The sequence below is a fragment of the Gopherus flavomarginatus genome, chromosome 10 (genome assembly GCF_025201925.1).
Source record: "Gopherus flavomarginatus isolate rGopFla2 chromosome 10, rGopFla2.mat.asm, whole genome shotgun sequence".
Classification (NCBI taxonomy): domain Eukaryota; kingdom Metazoa; phylum Chordata; order Testudines; family Testudinidae; genus Gopherus; species Gopherus flavomarginatus.
The window spans coordinates 6,326,640-6,345,027 of record NC_066626.1 but is presented as its reverse complement, the minus strand read 5'-3'; the positions used below and the strand labels follow the sequence as shown (position 1 = coordinate 6,345,027).

General features: G+C 40.0%; 1 protein-coding gene across 1 annotated transcript in view; it reads right to left on the bottom strand.

The window, feature by feature from the left end:
- Positions 1 to 16,744, bottom strand: part of AGAP1 (ArfGAP with GTPase domain, ankyrin repeat and PH domain 1) — a 672,695-nt gene extending 655,951 nt beyond the window's left edge. The window contains exon 1 of the mRNA XM_050915972.1: positions 16,362 to 16,744. Within this exon, the coding sequence (XP_050771929.1) occupies positions 16,362 to 16,524 (163 nt within the window). The 5' untranslated portion in view covers positions 16,525 to 16,744. The remainder of the gene's footprint in view (positions 1 to 16,361) is intronic.
- Between the last annotated feature and the right edge of the window lie 1,644 nt (positions 16,745 to 18,388).

Below are 18,388 nucleotides of genomic sequence, written 5' to 3'. Positions count from 1 at the left end.
CTTCCCAAATGATGTTTACTCCCAACACCTGTTCACATGCCACCCCCATAAGCCTTATGAGATTCATTGGGGTCGCGAACCCCTCCAGCCCCACTGGAAATTTAAGGCAAGGCTAAGCTGCCATAGACTGCATGTTTAGAGAGCCTTGCTTTTGATTCACATTTATCAAAGGGTCTGACCCCAACATTTGGGAAGCTAAGTATTTATATATTAAACTATTTATATTTAAGTGAGCGTATCTGATTTTAACGGGTCGTTCAATTTGCATTATTAAAAAGTGTGGTTGCAACACCAGAAAAGAAGTTTCACACTTGAGGCTTCTTTTGGGTTTCCGCCGGCGAGCTCTAACAGGGTTGCTGTAAGGCCTAAATTTAGACTTGTTTTCTTTTGGCTGACATGCTATGTCACTCCCTTTGCCTTACTAATCATTCTTGTGGGAGATAGAACAATAGAAGTCCCACATTTATGTGCCAGCAGCCTACTGGCTCACAAGAATAGAGCAGACAGCACCTCATACACTGCATGAACCTGCAACTTTGAAAGAATCCTGCTCTGTAGTTTTACCATGGATTTGCAGCCCAAAAGAAGTAGTTGGAAAATTAAACATTACAGCTCTTGTTCATAAAAGAAGCGTTCAAACAAAAAATCCAAAGGCTGTGTTAAACTAAACCCACAAGTAAAAACACAGTACAAAGATTAAGTCAGACTGGGTTCTCCTCCGCATACTAAGGGCTTGTCTTCACTACCGGGAAGATCAACACTGTTGCAATCAGTGCAGAAGTTGTCAATTTAATGGGTCTAGAAAAGACCTGCTAAATCGACAGCGGAGTGTTCTCCAGTCAACTCTGGTACTCCAGCCCCCGCCCCATAGAAAAAGTAAGTAAGTCAATGGGAGAGCATCTCCCATCAACACAGCGCAGTGAAGATACTGCATTAAGTTGACCTAAGCTACGTCAACTCCAGCTATGTTATTTGTGTAGCTAGAGTAGCATAACTTACGTAGACTGAGGCCTTGTCTACACTGCTGGGGTAAGTCAAATAATCTTCTCTAAAACCTGAATTACCATAAAGCCAAATGAGAGGTATGTACAGCTGTAACTCAAGGCACTGTCTACCCATCACCCTACTGGTGATGATGCACATGGACAAAACCCAGCATGAGTTAAGGACAGTTATAAAACTTCACTTGTAGTTATAAAATGAGCAAGTTGAAAGCGAAATTTAAACAGCTCAAACAACTAACACATTTACTGAAGTACAGTCGAAATGCCATTCTTCTCCATTTATTGGTCTCAAGGTTTGCTTGTTTTTTAAGTGAAGAACAAGAACAACACCAAACAAAAATATTCTTTTGTTAATATGCTAGGATTATATTCCTTATCCTTCTATGAAAGCAAAAAAGCTAATAAAAGACAAGCTAAAATGACATACCTTACTACTGATCTTATATGTTTATTTCTGGTATTTGGTTAAGTGGCTTACTGAAATTAAGCAATGGGAAAAGGGAAAGGAAAGGAGAAGGAAGTAGTTAAGTCTAGGTCATCACAGGGAGGGGGTGAGGTTGATACTCCTTGTTAAGAGCATTATGTAAGCTATTTGTATGGCATTCTTTTGCAGAAACTCAGAGTAAACAGTTAATCCTGTTTGATAGGTTAATCCTCTGCTTGTAAGTGCCATAGCTCCTGTTTCCATTCATTTCAAGGGTGTCTTGAACTCAACCAACAGAGTTTTGGAGAGATGTCTCACAGATACAGTACTAACAAGGGACTGTTATTGGTGGCAATATGGAGAATTCCTCCTTCCACTGATAAATTCACAAAAATATTAAATCTTAAACCGTGTTTTTCTAACACTATAACCCCAGTGGATATGACTGCCTCTTCTCTCCACTAATGGAAACACCAATTAAGATCAAAATTACTCTTCCTACAAATTTCACAACATTTCATTTAAGTACATCAATATTTTTCTCCTTATATTTTGAAGTTAGACACTTAAGATTTTCATCTAAATTCCAAACTAGCAGCTTGAAATCCAAGAATGCCATGTCCATATCAAAAGAAATCTGCTTAGATTAAGCTAAGGCATTTGAAAAAGTGTATGTAAACTGACGGAAAGCAGAAAACTTCCAGATGTAATTAAGACTACCACACATTCAGCTGCTTTTTAAAAAAAAATCTGTTCATATTTATTTAGTTCATCAATGGGTAATTTACCATTGTGATCCAACTGTGCACATGATACTTAATTTTTGACGCTTAAGGCAGCAAAAATGCTCAAGATCTACAACTGATAAAAAAAATCCTTTTTATAGCACACATCTCTTGCATGTACAGTATTTTACATATGGTGTTTTACAGTTATGATTCAGTGCAAGCTTACCATCCCCACAGTGAGCATTTTTTTCCATAGTTTTACTATGAGATCAAGTTAAGTAGACCTTTCCCCATTATAGTGCTTAGCATTTAATTTTGGAGGAGCAAAGATTTAGGACATGAGATAAAGCTCAGTCCTTTGTAAAGTTAAACTTAATGGGAAGACATACAAAAGTTGACTGAGATGGCAATAAAGCTAATCTGTAAACTTCTGGTCTAATTGTGGAATTACAATATTGCACCGTTACAACTCATCTTGTAGAATCTATTAGCAGACATACTACATGTGCATCTGAAGATAAAGGACTCATGGAAAACATTTACTTGTAAAGTGGGCTGAATGAAGGAAAAATCCAGTCAGACAGCAGGATTCTGAGCTGTGTAAAAATGATGGTTCACAAATGTTTAATTTTTAACAGTCCCATCCAAGGCAGAGCAGTTGGAATCACATTCATCTGGCTAGTTGAAGTATGCTGTCTTCAACCTTGTCCCTCACAGTCCACTTACAATATGCTAGATATTCCATTACTACACATCCCATCATATTAAGTGCACACCTTATTCAACTTAAGTTCAACCATGCTAGAATTGTTTTGGCGCTATATTAAAAAAAATTAAAGGAAGCAACTTCATTATCAAAATGGAAGACAAGCACTGCTTTAGCTATAACTCATCTACTAGGCTCTTCTCATTCTACCATGAGGCACTTAAGTTCATTCTGTTGAACTGCTGCAGCCTTACCCTGACAAAAGTGACATCCAAAACCAGCAGGTTTTTTAATTACTAGGTCAAGGATATCAATACCAGTATTATAGATGATAAAGCTAGAATTCTATTAACTTGTAGAGATCATATAATTTTTTAAAAAATATAATGAGGTTCTGCTGGAACAGTGGATATCATCCATTTAAGAAAGAGAGACAAGTCACCTATTACTCTCCTATCTGCTTATCCAGTGGTCTGGCCATTACTTGTGGGAAGTAGCAAGCAGTAGTTTCTAGTGAATGAAAAAGACTAGGCAACAAGTTATCTCAAGAAAAATGAAAAAAAAAATTAAAGGTTTTTGGTGAATTTAATCCGTTGCTTGTTTTCAACCCAGGGAAGCAAGAAAGCTGCATTAGCCAAGCAGAAAATTTCTTTAAGTGCCTGTTAAAGTAACTGCCATTTAAGAGATTGCACTGCAATTCTCATTGGACAGAGCTGTAGGCTTCTGAGTTCAAGAGTAAGAATACCCTGCAAAATACACTTTAATGCTTCCAGGAGTCATTTTATTGGATTATTTTTGTGCTTGATACATTGATTTGATCTGTTACAAACAAATATTGGAAGCCCTCAAACATTTTAATATCTCCTGAAATACAACTGATGTTAATAGACTTTATCCACTCTGGTCTTTTGTAGAATGACTTTAAAGCCAATTTCACCTTCTAGTATCTGAGCTTAAAGTAAAAAGGTAAAAAATAGATTTTTTTTTGGTTAACCAGATTTCCATCTTTTCAAGGACAGCTATAAGGGTTCTATAATGCACAGAACTCCCAATAGGTTTATATCAATTCACAGCTAATCAAGAAGTAGTGAGTCATCCACTGCATGATTAGAAGGTTAAGGTAAGGACTTGAACCAGCAGCCTGGAGCTGCAGTTTTCCGAGAAGTCTTGTCCACCAGCTATGAGCAAACAAACATGAAAGTAAAGAAGTCCAGTGACAGAAATCTGAGGGTACATCAACATCACAAACATAGCAGCAGAGAGTCCCAAAGCTTCCATCTATGTTGTTCCCATTCAGGCTGGGTAGGAACATCTACACTACTATTTTTAGCCCTGTAGTACAAGTACAAGTCAGTTGACCCAGACTCTGAGACTTGCTGCCATGGGGATTTTATTTTTAACAGTGTAGACAAAACCTGCGCTTAAGAACTAAGGACAGAGAAGTGGATCTTTAGGTAAGTGAAACTATCCCTAATGTAAACTACTTATAAAAATTCGGAGAAGGTCTGATATTTGGAGCAGGCCAACATCAGCTGAGCAAATCACTCACATGAAACAGAGGTTTGACATTTTAACTAGGAATTAAAGTAGCTTCCAGGTTTCACACATCTAGAAGCTTCATATTTTGTTAAAATTGTGTCTGTGAAGGTCAGGATGAATGAGGTATCATGATTAAATGTACTGTTGAAAACCTGGATGATCTACTGCTGATGAAGTTAAACCGATGTAAATACTTTCTCCATATAGGCTATATGGATATCAGTTTAATGTTAAAGGAAAGGCAATATATCAAATTAAGAAAACAACATTTTGTCTTAAATAACACTGATAACCAGTACTGATGAGAAGAGAATGTCATATTCTTGAGTTATATGGAGCATGAAAAGGAAAAGTGGTGTGGTTTCTTCATGCAATACTCTTTTCTAAGCCCTGTTTCCGTAAAATAAACTACAACGTGAAGGAAATACCTAGATGATATAAGGGTAATTCCAGGATGTCTTCCCTACCTGAAGGTATTTTTTTTTACTGTAAATTCACTAGCAGAAGACAGACCAGAGTGGAAACGGCTCCTCTCAATGAAACGACACCATTTGACAGAGTCAGCAGGAAGGCAGATTTAGTAACCAGCATCTTCAGGCTGCTTTTAGAAAAATGTCCACAGGTTTCAATGACTAAAAATGCATAGTTAGTTCCCAGCAGTTTGAGAGGTGAAATATGTACATTTTCCAACTCTGTTGTGAAAAGCAGTGACCCTAGAGTAGCTCTCAGATTAAGGCCAAGTAAACTGGCAGGGAGATCAGACATCAGAGTGAAGTGTTGCAGCACTCCAGCATTGAGCCTGAATTCAAAGAAGGAACAGGAAAAGAGCCTTAAGCATCTCTACTTGGTGAAATATCCTGACCAGCAGATACCCAAGCATAAAAAGATTTAAAGTACCAAGAACTCAAACACTGAAAACATTATTTTTAGATTGCTTCATCATGGTTTGTTATAACTCAGACTAACTGCTGGCAAGAACCCGTCATCCCTTGGTAGCAATTTCAGCATCGTGAGTTTAAACTTTTATCCACTAAGAATTCTGCCTATGGGACTTCACATCAGGCAAAATGTTGTATCACAAAGACAAGACAGCTGTCAATTGAGAGAGAGGTGAAACCTGAGCAAGGGACCAGGAACTCTTACTTGTGCCTATAACCTCAGGGAACTCTAGTGGTTATGTTCCTTCATCCAGTAACTGTAGCTAATACTCATTTTACAAGGATGTCAAAGACAAATTACAAAGGATTTTCAAATATTAAATAGCCTTAAGTATTATGACCATTTCCAAGCGGTGAAAAGAATCAAATCCTTTTTTTAAAAAAGGAGAAGTGGACATGAGAACAGTTTTTAATCCTTTACTACCTAAAAAAAAAAAAAAAAAGATGATTAAGATAAAAATAACCATTGAGAAAGTAATTTTGGAAGTGAAGAGTGATTCTAAGTGCTCAACAAAGGTGCCTGATTTTAAGAACATAAGAACGGCCATACTGGGTCAAATCAAAGGTCCATCTAGCCCAGTATCCTGTGTTCCAACAGTGGTCAATGCCAGGTGCCCCAGAGAGAATGAACAGAACAGATAATCAAGTGATCCATCCCCTGTCATCCATTCCCAGCTTCCGGTCAACAGAGGCTAATAGCCATTGATGGATCTATCGTCCATGAATTTATCTAGTTCTTTTTTGAGCCCTGTTATAGTCCTGGCCTTCACAACATCCTCTGGCAAGGAGTTCCACAGGTTGACTATGCATTGTGTGAAAAAAAAAAAGCCTTCCTTTTGTTTGTTTTAAACCTGCTGCCTATTAATTTCATTTGGTGGCCCATTGTTTGTGTGTTGTGAGAAGGAGTAAATAACACTTCCTTATTTACTTCCTCCAAGCCAGTCATGGTTGTATAGACCTCTATTATATCCCCCACAGTCATCTCTCTTCCAAGCTGAAAAGTCCCAGTTTTATTAATCTCTCCTCATACGTCAGCCGTTCCATACCCCTAATCATTTTTGTTGCCCTTTTCTGAACCTTTTCCAAGTCCAATATATCTTTTTGAGACGAGGTGACTACATCTGCATGCAGTATTCAAGATGTGGGCGTACCATAGATTTATATAGAGAAGCAATAGGATATTTTCTGTCTTATCTATCCCTTTCTCAATGATTCCCAACATTCTGTTTGCTTTTTTGACCACCACCGCACATTGAGGGGATGTCTGAGACCTATCCACAATGACACCAAGATCTTTCTTGAGTGATAACAGCTAATCTAGATCATTTTGTATATATAGTTGGGATTATGTTTTCCAATGTGCATTACTTTGCATTTATCAACAGTGAATTTCATCTGTCATTCTGTTGCCCAGTCACCCAGTTCTGAGAGATCCTTTTGTAGCTCTTTGCAGTCTGCCTGGGTCTTAACTATCTTGAGTAGTTTTATATCTGCAAACTTTGCAACCTCACTGTGACCCCTTTTTCCAGATCATTGATGAATATGTTGAAAAGGACTGGGCCTAGTACAGACTCCTGGGGGACACCCACTACCTGAAAAGAAAAAAAGTCAAGCCCTTTAGCATGGCTCAGATTGAGCACCCAAAATTAACAGTCAGCTATGACACTGCCCCACAGTTGAAACTACAGAGCTGTGAATAGCAGAGTACACTAAAGCGCTGCACTGTAACCCCTGCCAGCATATGGATCCTGTGGGCTTGAGCTAAAAGGTTCCTAGTTCTCATTACTGCCATCCTCTTCAAAAGGTACACTCTGCTTTGGTGCACACTATTCACACCCCCAGTCTCAATTGTGAGGCAGTGTAGAGATAGCTTTGATCTCAATGTATTAAAAAACAGAGCTGCTTGTTACAGTATGTGTGTTTTCACTTTAAGTGCAGAAGATCTGTCCAAATCTGATTTTAAAGCTTGAGCCCGATTTTCTTTACTGCATGTACACTGATTACTGAGTGTATAAGACTTATTTGTTAATTTAAAAAGAAATTAAAACAATGGTTTTATACACATTGCAGTGTGAACTTCTAATTTATGCTCTGTTATCATTCCATACAGACATACACTAATGCTCCCAAACAAAAAGGCAGGGGAAGCCTGCACACTCTCTTGAAAAATCCACTAAATCCTCATAACACGATTGACTGAAGATATCAGAATAATTCATTGCAAGAGCATCTCTTATTTTATTTCTTTGCTTTAAGAAAACAGAGGTCATTATCAGCAGTTAATAGTAAAATGTCCATTTCTGGCTTGAGAACAGACTATTATCACTGGTTCACAGCATTGTATTTTTAATCAGCTACCCACTCCCTCACTAAGCATCTGATATTATGACAATGGTATCAATTTAATGTCCTCTTAGAAGCAGGAGGAAAAGCAGCTACAAATTTCTACAGTAATTTTTTGTTAGCGGAAGAATAAAGCAAACAAAATTCTACCTTTAGAAAGACATATCCCAAACAATTAAGACCATATTACTATATAATTCAACTCTTAGCAGAATGTATCATCCATCAAATAAGAACGAAACCAAGCAATTGAGACTATTTAATTTTTAGTATTGTCATGATTTTTAAACCTACTGTAGTCTTAATTTGGCAGGAATGCCTTTTCTTTTTTGATACAGGGCATTATGAACTATTTCTATGCGACTGAAGCTAGAAGAACTAAATGTGCATAGAGAGGGCTGAACAAATGTGCAATCAGGAACTAATGCTATCATACCACCAAAACAAGGAAGTGTTACTTTTAAGTTTGACAAAACAGACTGTGGATACAAGACCACAAATCTGTTCCCACATAGTGGCAATATACAAATGGCTTTAATACAGATTTGCTCTAACCACTTGATAGTATACAAATGCATACATTTAGACCACTATCTCTATTTCAAATCACCATTAATCTCATAGTGTCTTTTTACATACACACACAGGAACTACATACAAATCAGATCTGTGAAAAAGATTCATGTGTTAAGACTTATCCTACACCTTTGACTGCTTCACTTGAATCCCCCTCTTACTAACCCAGCTCCCCAGGACTTACTCTAAGATTTGAAGTTCATTTAGTCCTCAACCTCCCCTTCTCAAAAATGTTTATTGTCTTGCCAGAATCAGGGCTCCCTCAGCACTGCTCAAAAAATTACGCCCACTATGACAAGACTTAGCTCTGAGCTAGGAACAGCTTTTTTGTCACTGGAAATATCTTTAAAATTCATTCTCTTGCAGCTAGAAACAGGTGCTTTGCTTTTGGAAAGGGGAGATTGCCAGCTTTCCAAATAGATACACATGTCCAGACCTGTGACAGTCCCAAGCTGTCAGACTTTAGAGTCCTTACACTAAGTCTTAAAAATCTTTTGTTTTATATTTATTAGATTTCTGGGGTTTGGGTTTTTTTTAAACCAGCTCAAAGCACTACTCAACTTGAGACATAGTAACTAAGGCATAAAGATACACATGCAAATGAAACATTGCCCTGAATTTTTTTACCCTCAGAAAAATCTATCAGTGTCTCAAAAACATGGCAGGATATTAGGCAATGTGGTATCAAGATTTTACTGTCACTTGTTTGGGTTGATCTGCATTGCATGCTCATTATTTCAATGATAAACATGTGCAATGTCCACGCCCATCTCATGTGGCTAGAACCTTTGCACTACATTACATCAATTGGCACTCACCTGCACTGCTTCCTTTAACACTTATTCACATTGTGACATAGTTTAACAGCACTTTATAAACATATACAGCAGATGATCTTTAGACATTTTATTTAAACAACAACCCAGCCCCAGCTCAAGATTTGACAGTATTTCAGTACAAAGTTCCATGGCTACAGAAGTGTTTAAATTATTCAGTATGGTAAGGGAAGCAGCAGCAGCTCAAGTAATGACAGCAATCCAGCCCAAAAATAGAGTGTGGAGCATGAGTAGCACTGCAGGCAAGCTACAATTCATTTAAATAGGATTCTTAAACATGAAGTACACTTGCATGCACATGAGTGTTTCTCCACTAGTTAAAGAAGTCAGCCCAGAACCTGTATTTGCAACCACACATATCTCAAGCAATTTTAGTAGCACATTCAATATCCAATTTGAAGAGCCACATTTGGGCAAGTTATTCCATATACCTGGGAAACAGGTTAAAGTCTTCCCCTTCCATGAACTTTGGTTCAATGACCTCTGCCATTTGATTTCAAGGTTTCAATACCTGAGGCAAAAAAATTTTCATAATACTTGTCAGCAAAGAAACCTCAGGAGGTAAAGATAATATCAGACAGCTTTCTAATGATGTTGCTGACTCACAGCAAGGTCTTGCACTAAAGCAGTGTTTTTTCAACCTGTTTTCACTTGCAGGCCCCTAAAAAATTTCAAATGGAGGTGTGGACCCCTTTGGAAATCTTAGACATAGTTTGCAAATCACAGGTTGAAAACTGCTGCACTAAAGCAATGGTTCTCAACTAGAGGTACATGTATCCCTGGGGTACACGGAGGCCTTCCAGTGACTACATCAACTCATCTAGAGATTTACCTAGGTTTGCAACAGGCTACATAAAAAACACTAGCAAAGTCAGTACAAACTACAATTTCATACAGACAGCTTGTTTATGCTGCTCTATATGAAAGGACAATATTTGTATTCCAATTCATTTTATAGTAGGATAAATATGAAAAAAAACAAGCAACTTTTCAGTAATAGTGTGCTGTGACTTTTGTCTTTTTAGGTCTGATTTTGTAAGCAAGACAAATCGGACGCCTGAAAGGTTGAGAGCCACTGCACTGAAGAATAGGGTATCTAAAGACTAGTCAAAAATAAATCTTACACAAGACCAGTAACTTTAACAGGGCGAGTACTAAGCAATTAAACAGTTAATACAAAGTTATAGTCTTACTTACTAAGACAACTGCCCTTCTTGCAAGCAATGTTTGCTCTTTTCCAGTTTGATTTCATGTATTTTCACCAAGTTATAGGATCCCCATCACACTAGCCTAGACGAGATAAATCGACCCCCGAGCGCTCTCCCATCGACTCCTGTACTCCAGATTGGCGAGAGGTGCAGGCAGAGTCGACAGGGGAGCAGCAGCAATCAACTCACCGTAATGAAGACACAATGGTAAGTCAATCAAAGTATGTCGACTTCAGCTACTTTATTCACATGGCTGAAGTTGCATAACTTAGATCAATCCCACCCACCACGGTAGACCAGGCCTAAGTCCAGCACGTGTACAATTCTTTTTCCTGTAGTCAGCCTCTGGTCAACAGATTCTCTGTTGCAGTGAAACCTATCTATTATGGGAGGACACCCTGAACGGAAAGTGATCTCTTAATAAACTAAGTCCAACCTCATAGAAAGCTTAAAATACTATTACCCTTTTTGCTTAAGTGTGTGTGTTTAGGGAAAGTCAAACAAAAAAAAAAGAGAAGATGATGTAATAAGGTCTTTGTAGGCCTATAAGGAGGCACACATTAAGTATAGCAGCTTACATATGCCAGTTCTGATCTTGAAAAATGAGCTACCATTCAAATTGAATTTTTTATTAGCACATCAAAGTCAGGTTTTCTAAAAACTAAAAATATTGCACATTAGGATTGACTAGATGGAGAGGTGAAAAGGAAGCACAGAAATTGCTAATGCACTATTGTGTTAATCATCACTTACCCATGACCACATTTTCATAGGGAATGAGGGGGCACATGACAGATTAGAAGTTTAGCAGGAAGAACAGCAATAACTACGCTATCTGGGACAGGCTACTACCTCATTATGGTATACCAAGTAAAGTTTATTTTATGAGTAGGCAAGTGTTTACTTTGTGTCTTTGCAGCTATGAATGCAATAATGTTAGTTTTTGAATTAGTAACCACAGGAAAATAATGCAATTCCAACTCCAAGAACTCAATTCTGTTTTCCCTTCTCTACCATTTAGTCCCTATTTTTGTATTATTCTCACATCACACCTGGTGTTGATATACTAGAACTATTCCTGTTGTGGGAATATTAGTGGGCTCTCAAATCAAGGACAACAGAGCTAAAAAGCAGCCATGTGGAGATGAGCTCACCAGCTTTAAGAGCCAAATTCCTTCCTCCCCCCAATCCACCCCTCCCCACTCCAAAGGTTGCTTCAGATGCCACCTTTCAGGTGCACTGACCCACAACTAGTAGGATGGGAGGTTTAAAGATGACCTGGCAAAAGAAAACTAAAATTGGGCTTCAACCTATTTTATATATTAAAAAAAAAAAAAAAAAAAAAAGACTCTTTGCAGCTGCCCTTTGGGGAAAAAAAAGAAAAAAAAACTTACCTGCCTTCTCCCCTAAATTAGAAATTCAGGTCTTAGCTACTCTCAAACACAGATGTTATTTCTCTAGTCATATGAGCAATACAGAGGACAATTATTTTTAAGACAATTGCTAGAATTTAGTTGGTTACTTAATTCAGTAACCATCATTCTGGAGACATTACATCTTTGAATCTTTTAGCTATTGCACCCTTCCAATTAAAGGGAGAGAGATTCACACTGAACACTCTGGTGAAGGTCCTGCTCTGTGTCCCAAATCTGAAGGCTATCCAATTAACATATCCAAAAATTTTCAAGAAAAATACCCTTACCTTACCCCATCACCTCCCCTCTGCCCCCCAAAAAATAAACCCTTTAGGCTTTCTATACATCCTAAAGAAGCAAATGAAGGGGGGAAAAAACAGTTTATGTCCTTTCCAGATGTCAATTAAAGCTAATCTTTCAGCCCCAGTCCTTTAGTGTTTGAGCAAAAGCAGGTTTAACCCACCCCCTGCACACACTTGGTTCCTGACTCTCTCCAATACAGGGGAATCTATTCTGATCACCACCGGAAGCAGTGTTTTACCAGATTAGCCCCACCCAACACAGACTACTACAAATATTCACAATTAATAGTTGTGCTATATATAGCATTGGCGGGGGAAATTTGGAAAAGTTGTGTTTGCAGAAGGATATGTTGAGGAAACAGTGTTGACGGTTGTAGGAGCTGTATTATGGCAAAAAGTGTGTCTGTGGATGAAGAATCAGAAATGATTTATTATAAGACACAAAACCTAGACCAAGTAACTCAAGCTGTCAGTTATGTTGTGTGCAGCAACCAGAAGTACCACAACAAAGTTTGGTGTAGTAGGTAATGATGGTTTAATTACAGACCATAGATCACTAAATGATGTCCTATAATACTGCCAAGAATTACTAAAATATTACTGATGCTAGATACACCATTCAATGGTTAAGCTTTCATAATTAAATGCGAGTTGGAACTGATAAAAGCAGAGGAGAAAAGAACATGAAAACTGATCCAATTTCATTAATTATCTTTCACTTAATGGCATCAACATGCCTGCTGTAACACTCAGACATTGAATCTCAAATATTTTGGGCATCTCAGGATATATTTGATAAATTACTTAAAACAACCCTATTTTAAGTCACTGTACACAAAGAATACGCCACATTACTTTCTTCAGTTACTGCTTTGGGGTTTTGTAACATTTAAGAAATATTGATAGGTTAATTAAATCTCAAGTGTAACAAATGAAAATTAGAACTCATTTTATACTTCAGTTAGTTAGGTGGTGTTTGAACTTGAAGCCAGAGGCACAGACTTGTGCCAACATATATTAAATACAAAAACAACAAAATGTCCAAGTTTTAATTAAACAGTTTTTAAACAAAACATTTCCAAGCAGCGACTGAACACAAATATTGCAACTCTAAGAACCTAAAGTGAAACTGACATTATGGATTGTCATAACTCAGGCAAAGATATGCACAAGTTCACAAATATTAGCAAGATTTTTTGTAACGCTTTAACACTACCTTTGAGAATCATGTAAGGTAAGCAATTTACTATAATATAGGTTTAGTGAGATGGCACATTCGGTGATTGCCAAATACATTTACTTCTATAGGACTAAATACAACTCAAGGGCTAAATCAATGCAAAGAAATCACACCAAAAAAATCATAAGTAACATGGGGTCGATGGTTGTCGCTGGCTGAGTTTCAAGGTATTTCAACAGTTTTTGTTCCAGCAGCTGCACTGACATAACCCACTGTATCATTTTTAAAAGGTATTAAAGTTAAAATAATAATGTCACAATAGCTTTTGAAATTAAAGATTTACAGTACTTAATTTTGAAGGGATTTGTTAGATGAACGACATTTTTTATTTAGGGATTTCTCAGAATGATGTATTTTTTAATTCATTAAAATAAGTCTCACTCAATTATTAGATTTGAAATCTGTTCTAATCTGACTACATCAGAAATCCAGCAAACATAGTATTTGCAGAGGTTGTATCTGCTAAGGTATAAGTTATACTCCATTTTAACCAAAATTTGTCATGCCATATATATCAGTTTTCCTGTAACTACCTCCCCGACATTTCACATGACTACTAGTAACTATGGAGTTGTATACAAACCACAGCAAGTTACACAGTATATTCCCACTTTTTGTTTGTTACTTACTTAAATATGTCAAACTTGCCAACTAATTTGAAAGACAACTCTCTTGGGGAAGGTCCCTTGGAGAATATACCAATATTTCATAAATATCACTGCATTCAATGAAGCTCAGACAGAAGTGCAGATATTTGTTTCTTATATAACCAAAAGAAGCTGAGCTAATATAGAGGATAGTAATCTTACACACTGTAGGAAATTACTGCAGATCTGATCAATTATCCCTGAAGATGTCTGTATCTTTTAAAGCAAAGTGAACATGAATGAAGAGTGAGCTTGTTAGCTTAAATGTTATAATCCAATGGTTGATTAAATAGAATGCCACACAAGATTCTCAGTTACCAGGGAAGCCTCCAGAACATAAGCATGATTTTAAAAGGTCTTTTTTTTCATTCATGTTTCTCATGAGTCAGTTTTACTGGTTTCCTGACTCACTGTCCTATGCAAGTTACACAGCTACAAAATGCTGAGAGAAATTTTTACTCATCAACTCCTAGACCCAGCTTTTGAAGAATATCAGTACTGCCATGCATCATCCTAGTTTTATTAGAAATCTCAATGATTTTCATATGAAGTGAGCCAGATATAGATAACATGGGATAAACCACAATACATACATAAATCATATGCTATGCGGATAGCTATACACACAGTTTGATTTCACATTCCCTCTAGATGGATCAACAGATTAGTGGAAAAATTGATGCATTATAGAAAGCCTCTTCTAATCTAAAACCTTGTTAGAAGGATGAATATGCACTTGTTTGTGGCAGGACATTCAGAGCATCTTATCTACAGAAGATGAGGCATAACCTTCATAACTCATGTTACCTACCAATGAAAACATTCCAAAGCAGGGCATTTTCTCTCCCTGAAGGAGAAAAAATTATAGTACTAACAAAAAAAGTGGTTGCTCGTGTTACATTCTTTCAACAACATATGTTAATAAGTTTCCATTACCTTCTAGGAAAAGTAGAGGAGAGGAATCAGAAACAGGATCAAGCAGAATGGCAACCATATGCTATGATTTCAGGTAAGTTACAAGCATCACAAAGCAAACACAGCAGTATGATGTGTTTGTTTGAACCCTTCCCCCCTCCCCCATGCATCACTGGATCAAATTATGTCTCTTATCAAATTGGTCATTGTTGTCATTCTGTGTTTTGCTAGTCAACTCTATCATGCTATTCAAATGCTAACTCACTATGTAACATTATATGTATGCCTCCACCCAAATTGTATTTCATAACACTCAGATGGGTAATCGAGTCTTTCAAATGACTGTGCCTCAACAGCATCTATTCCTATAAGGTTTTCATTACGGATGCTTTAAAAAGACAATCAGATACCCAAGCTGAATGATTTTAGCTAGATGTCAATTCCAAATGTTATTCTACTAACTTGATTTCTGCTTCAGATTAATGGTAGGACCACCATATATGTTAAAGCTACAGGTCATAACTCAGTAGGTCCCCTACAGTAAAGAGAATACTCAAAGTTATTGCTAAAGTCTGTAATTACTGCCCTAAATTTGATTCAGGTCATCAACTTTTGACCTTGATACAGTAGCTTCCTTATTTCATATACAGTTTTTTCTCCAATGCATCCCCATACAGCTGCATCACCATATCTAAGGAAAAAGTTTCTTAGCTGAGTTTTCAGAAATGGACTTTTAATCATGCACATCCATGTCCTACTCAGACATGTCCTTTAAATTTATGTATATACACATCTATGAAATAAAAATGGTTCTCTCTACTATGAAGACTCCACACCTATGTCCTTACACTGTACATTCTGTTGTCTTATAAACCAGCAGCAGATCTTGCTTGCCCTTTAATATATCCAAATCAGAATTTATAGCATAAGAGTTTACTACACAAACAGAACAGAATGCCAAAGAATTCCTTGCACCAAGTCCCTCGAATGCAGGAAAGACTCATCCCTTAGCCTAACAAGATCGCTCTTCTCCCTATCCTGGCAGTAATCTGCAAGCACCTAGAAACTTGACTCCACAGTGCTCTGCTCCGCCGTCCCAAGCCTCAGCACAATTCAGCTTTAGCTAGGTGGGAGATCTATGCTGCTCCTCTGCTCAGAAACAAACCCACTATCCCATGCGGAGAAGAGAGCGGTAAAGAACCACCCAGCCCTGCCCTGGGTAACAGCATCCACCGCACGGGACAGATCCAACCAGCCCCGCTCTTGCGCCTCAAAGCAGCCCGCTCACCAATACAGCCAGCCTGCAGGGCAGCATCCACCAGCCCGGGCACCGCAGGCAGGGACGCCGGTGCAGCTCCCCAAGCAGGGCAGCGTCCACACACAAGCACAGCAGGCAGGACCCCAGAGCAACCCCCACCATGCACAGCAGCATCCACCCCTGCGGGCATTGCAGGCAAGGCCCTGGCGCAGTCCCATCCCAGCTCCCACCCCCCACGCACGGCACGGCTCGGCTCGGCACGGCTCGGCTCGGCCCCCTTACCCTCGATGGCGATGACATGCTCGCGGAGCTGGCCCTGCAGCGCCGGCTCGTCCACCCGCTCCAGCAGCTCGTAGACGGAGTAGATGTTGGGGTGCACGGACTCGAAGCGCTGGATCTCGGCGCGGATGGCTACCGAGTTGGCCAGCTGCTGCTGGTAGCTCATGGCGCGGCCGCTCGGCTCGGGTCCGCGCCGGCAGCGCCACCCCCTCCCCGCGGGCACAGGGGGCCGCCCGCTGTCACTTCATCGCGGGGGGCCCAGCCCCACGGCGGGGCGGACACCGGCGGCTCCGGAGCCCCAACGGCTGCCCGGCTCGGCCCGGCCGCGCTGCGGTGCCCGGTGCCGCGAGCAGCCGAGGGGGGCGGGGGAGGGACCGGGCACCCCGCGCGCCCCGCTACAGCTACCGCGTCCTTCTCCGCGGCACGCTCACGCAGGCCACGCCCCCGCCCCTTGCGTCACCGCGCTCCTCTGCTGCCACGCCCCCTCCCCTGTCCCTGCGCGCTGCTTCCTGGGAATTGTAGTCCCTGCGAGGCACCTGGCCCTTCACAGCGCGGACGGAACGGGGGTGAGCATGGAGCATCGGGCGGGATAGGGCGGGCAAGGGGGAGGGTTCAGGGGCGGGAGGGGGAAGGGAATGGGGAGCAGGGAGAATTAGCGGGAGGATCGGGGCGGGAGGGGGAAAAAGGGAAGGGGGAGGATCGGGGCGGGAAGAGGAGGAGAGAGAAAAGGGGCAGGATCAGGGGGCGGGAGGGGGAAGTGAAGGGGAGGGGGGAGGAGATGATGAGAGGGGGAGGTGGTGCTAAATCGGTGTCTGCTGCCCTGTACCCCTCACTCCCACCCTGAAGCCTGTTATGTTCATGGCCTAGGAAAAGAAAAGTTCGATAAAATCAGAAAAGGCTCTTGCGCGAAGGTTGCACTGCACCACTACTTTATTTCTTAAAATCCAGAATCTGAACAAACCAGAACCAATAAATGGAAACAGACAAAGCAGACTGCTCCTTAAGCAGTGCTTCTGTATCCGGATGCTAACTTTTCCCAACGTAGCACTAAAAATTTCCCAAATCTGGTGAGAAATTCCCAGATATAGAAGGTCTGTAAAAAACTTTATCTTAGGAAATTTCCCAAAACCTGGGAATTTGTGAGTAAAATGTTTCAACTTGGGAAATTGGGAATTTTCATTCAAACATTTTACTCACAAATTCCCAGATTTTGGGAAATTTCCCAGGCTATAGAAGCACGGTTCCTAAGGCAGAGAGGCACAACTTACCACACCTTGCTCTAGGCTAGCTCTTTGCACACTGGCTTCTTGCTGCTATAGCTACATCACATGCTTCCCTACAGAGGCCCCAGCCTGCAAGCAGGACCAGGAAAACCTTTCAAATTTAAAGTGATAGCCCTCAATTTAACACAGTTCTCAATACATCACTAGCCTCATCTCTGCAGGGAACAGGGATCGAAGTCCCTGAGGCGCACTTGTAATGGCTACCATCTTGACTAATACATGGAGGATTGAACCAGGGACCTATAGAGCTAAATGTATGAGTTACTAAAGCTTGAACTAAACATCCAAGCTACTTTAACTTGTGGTTGTAACAACTCATATCCTCTGTGGTCTGTGGATCACCACAAAGGGTGACTTGTAACATACACTCACCAGTGGGTTACACATTTTCAGTTCAAAGGGAAAAAACTATCTGAAACCATGCGGCGGGGTTTATCGTGATGAGGGGAAAGTCATCTCTTTAGCGGGAACCAGATTTTCTTTCCCTTTCCCCTTTTGCCCCCAAGTGTGAGTCGACACCAAATGGGAAAGCAACCCTGCCAAGAGTGCACGCATCTCATTGAGTGACCAGCCATATGGACTTGTGCTCCATCCCCACATGCCCCCCATTTCCTCTCTGGTCAGGACCTCATTCAGCTTGTCTCCTTGAATTGGTATGTGGCGGAGACCAAGCCTTTGCTCATTTTGGGAGGCACCTTGAATGTTTTGTGCACCCTTGAAAACTTAATAATAAATTAATAAATATTA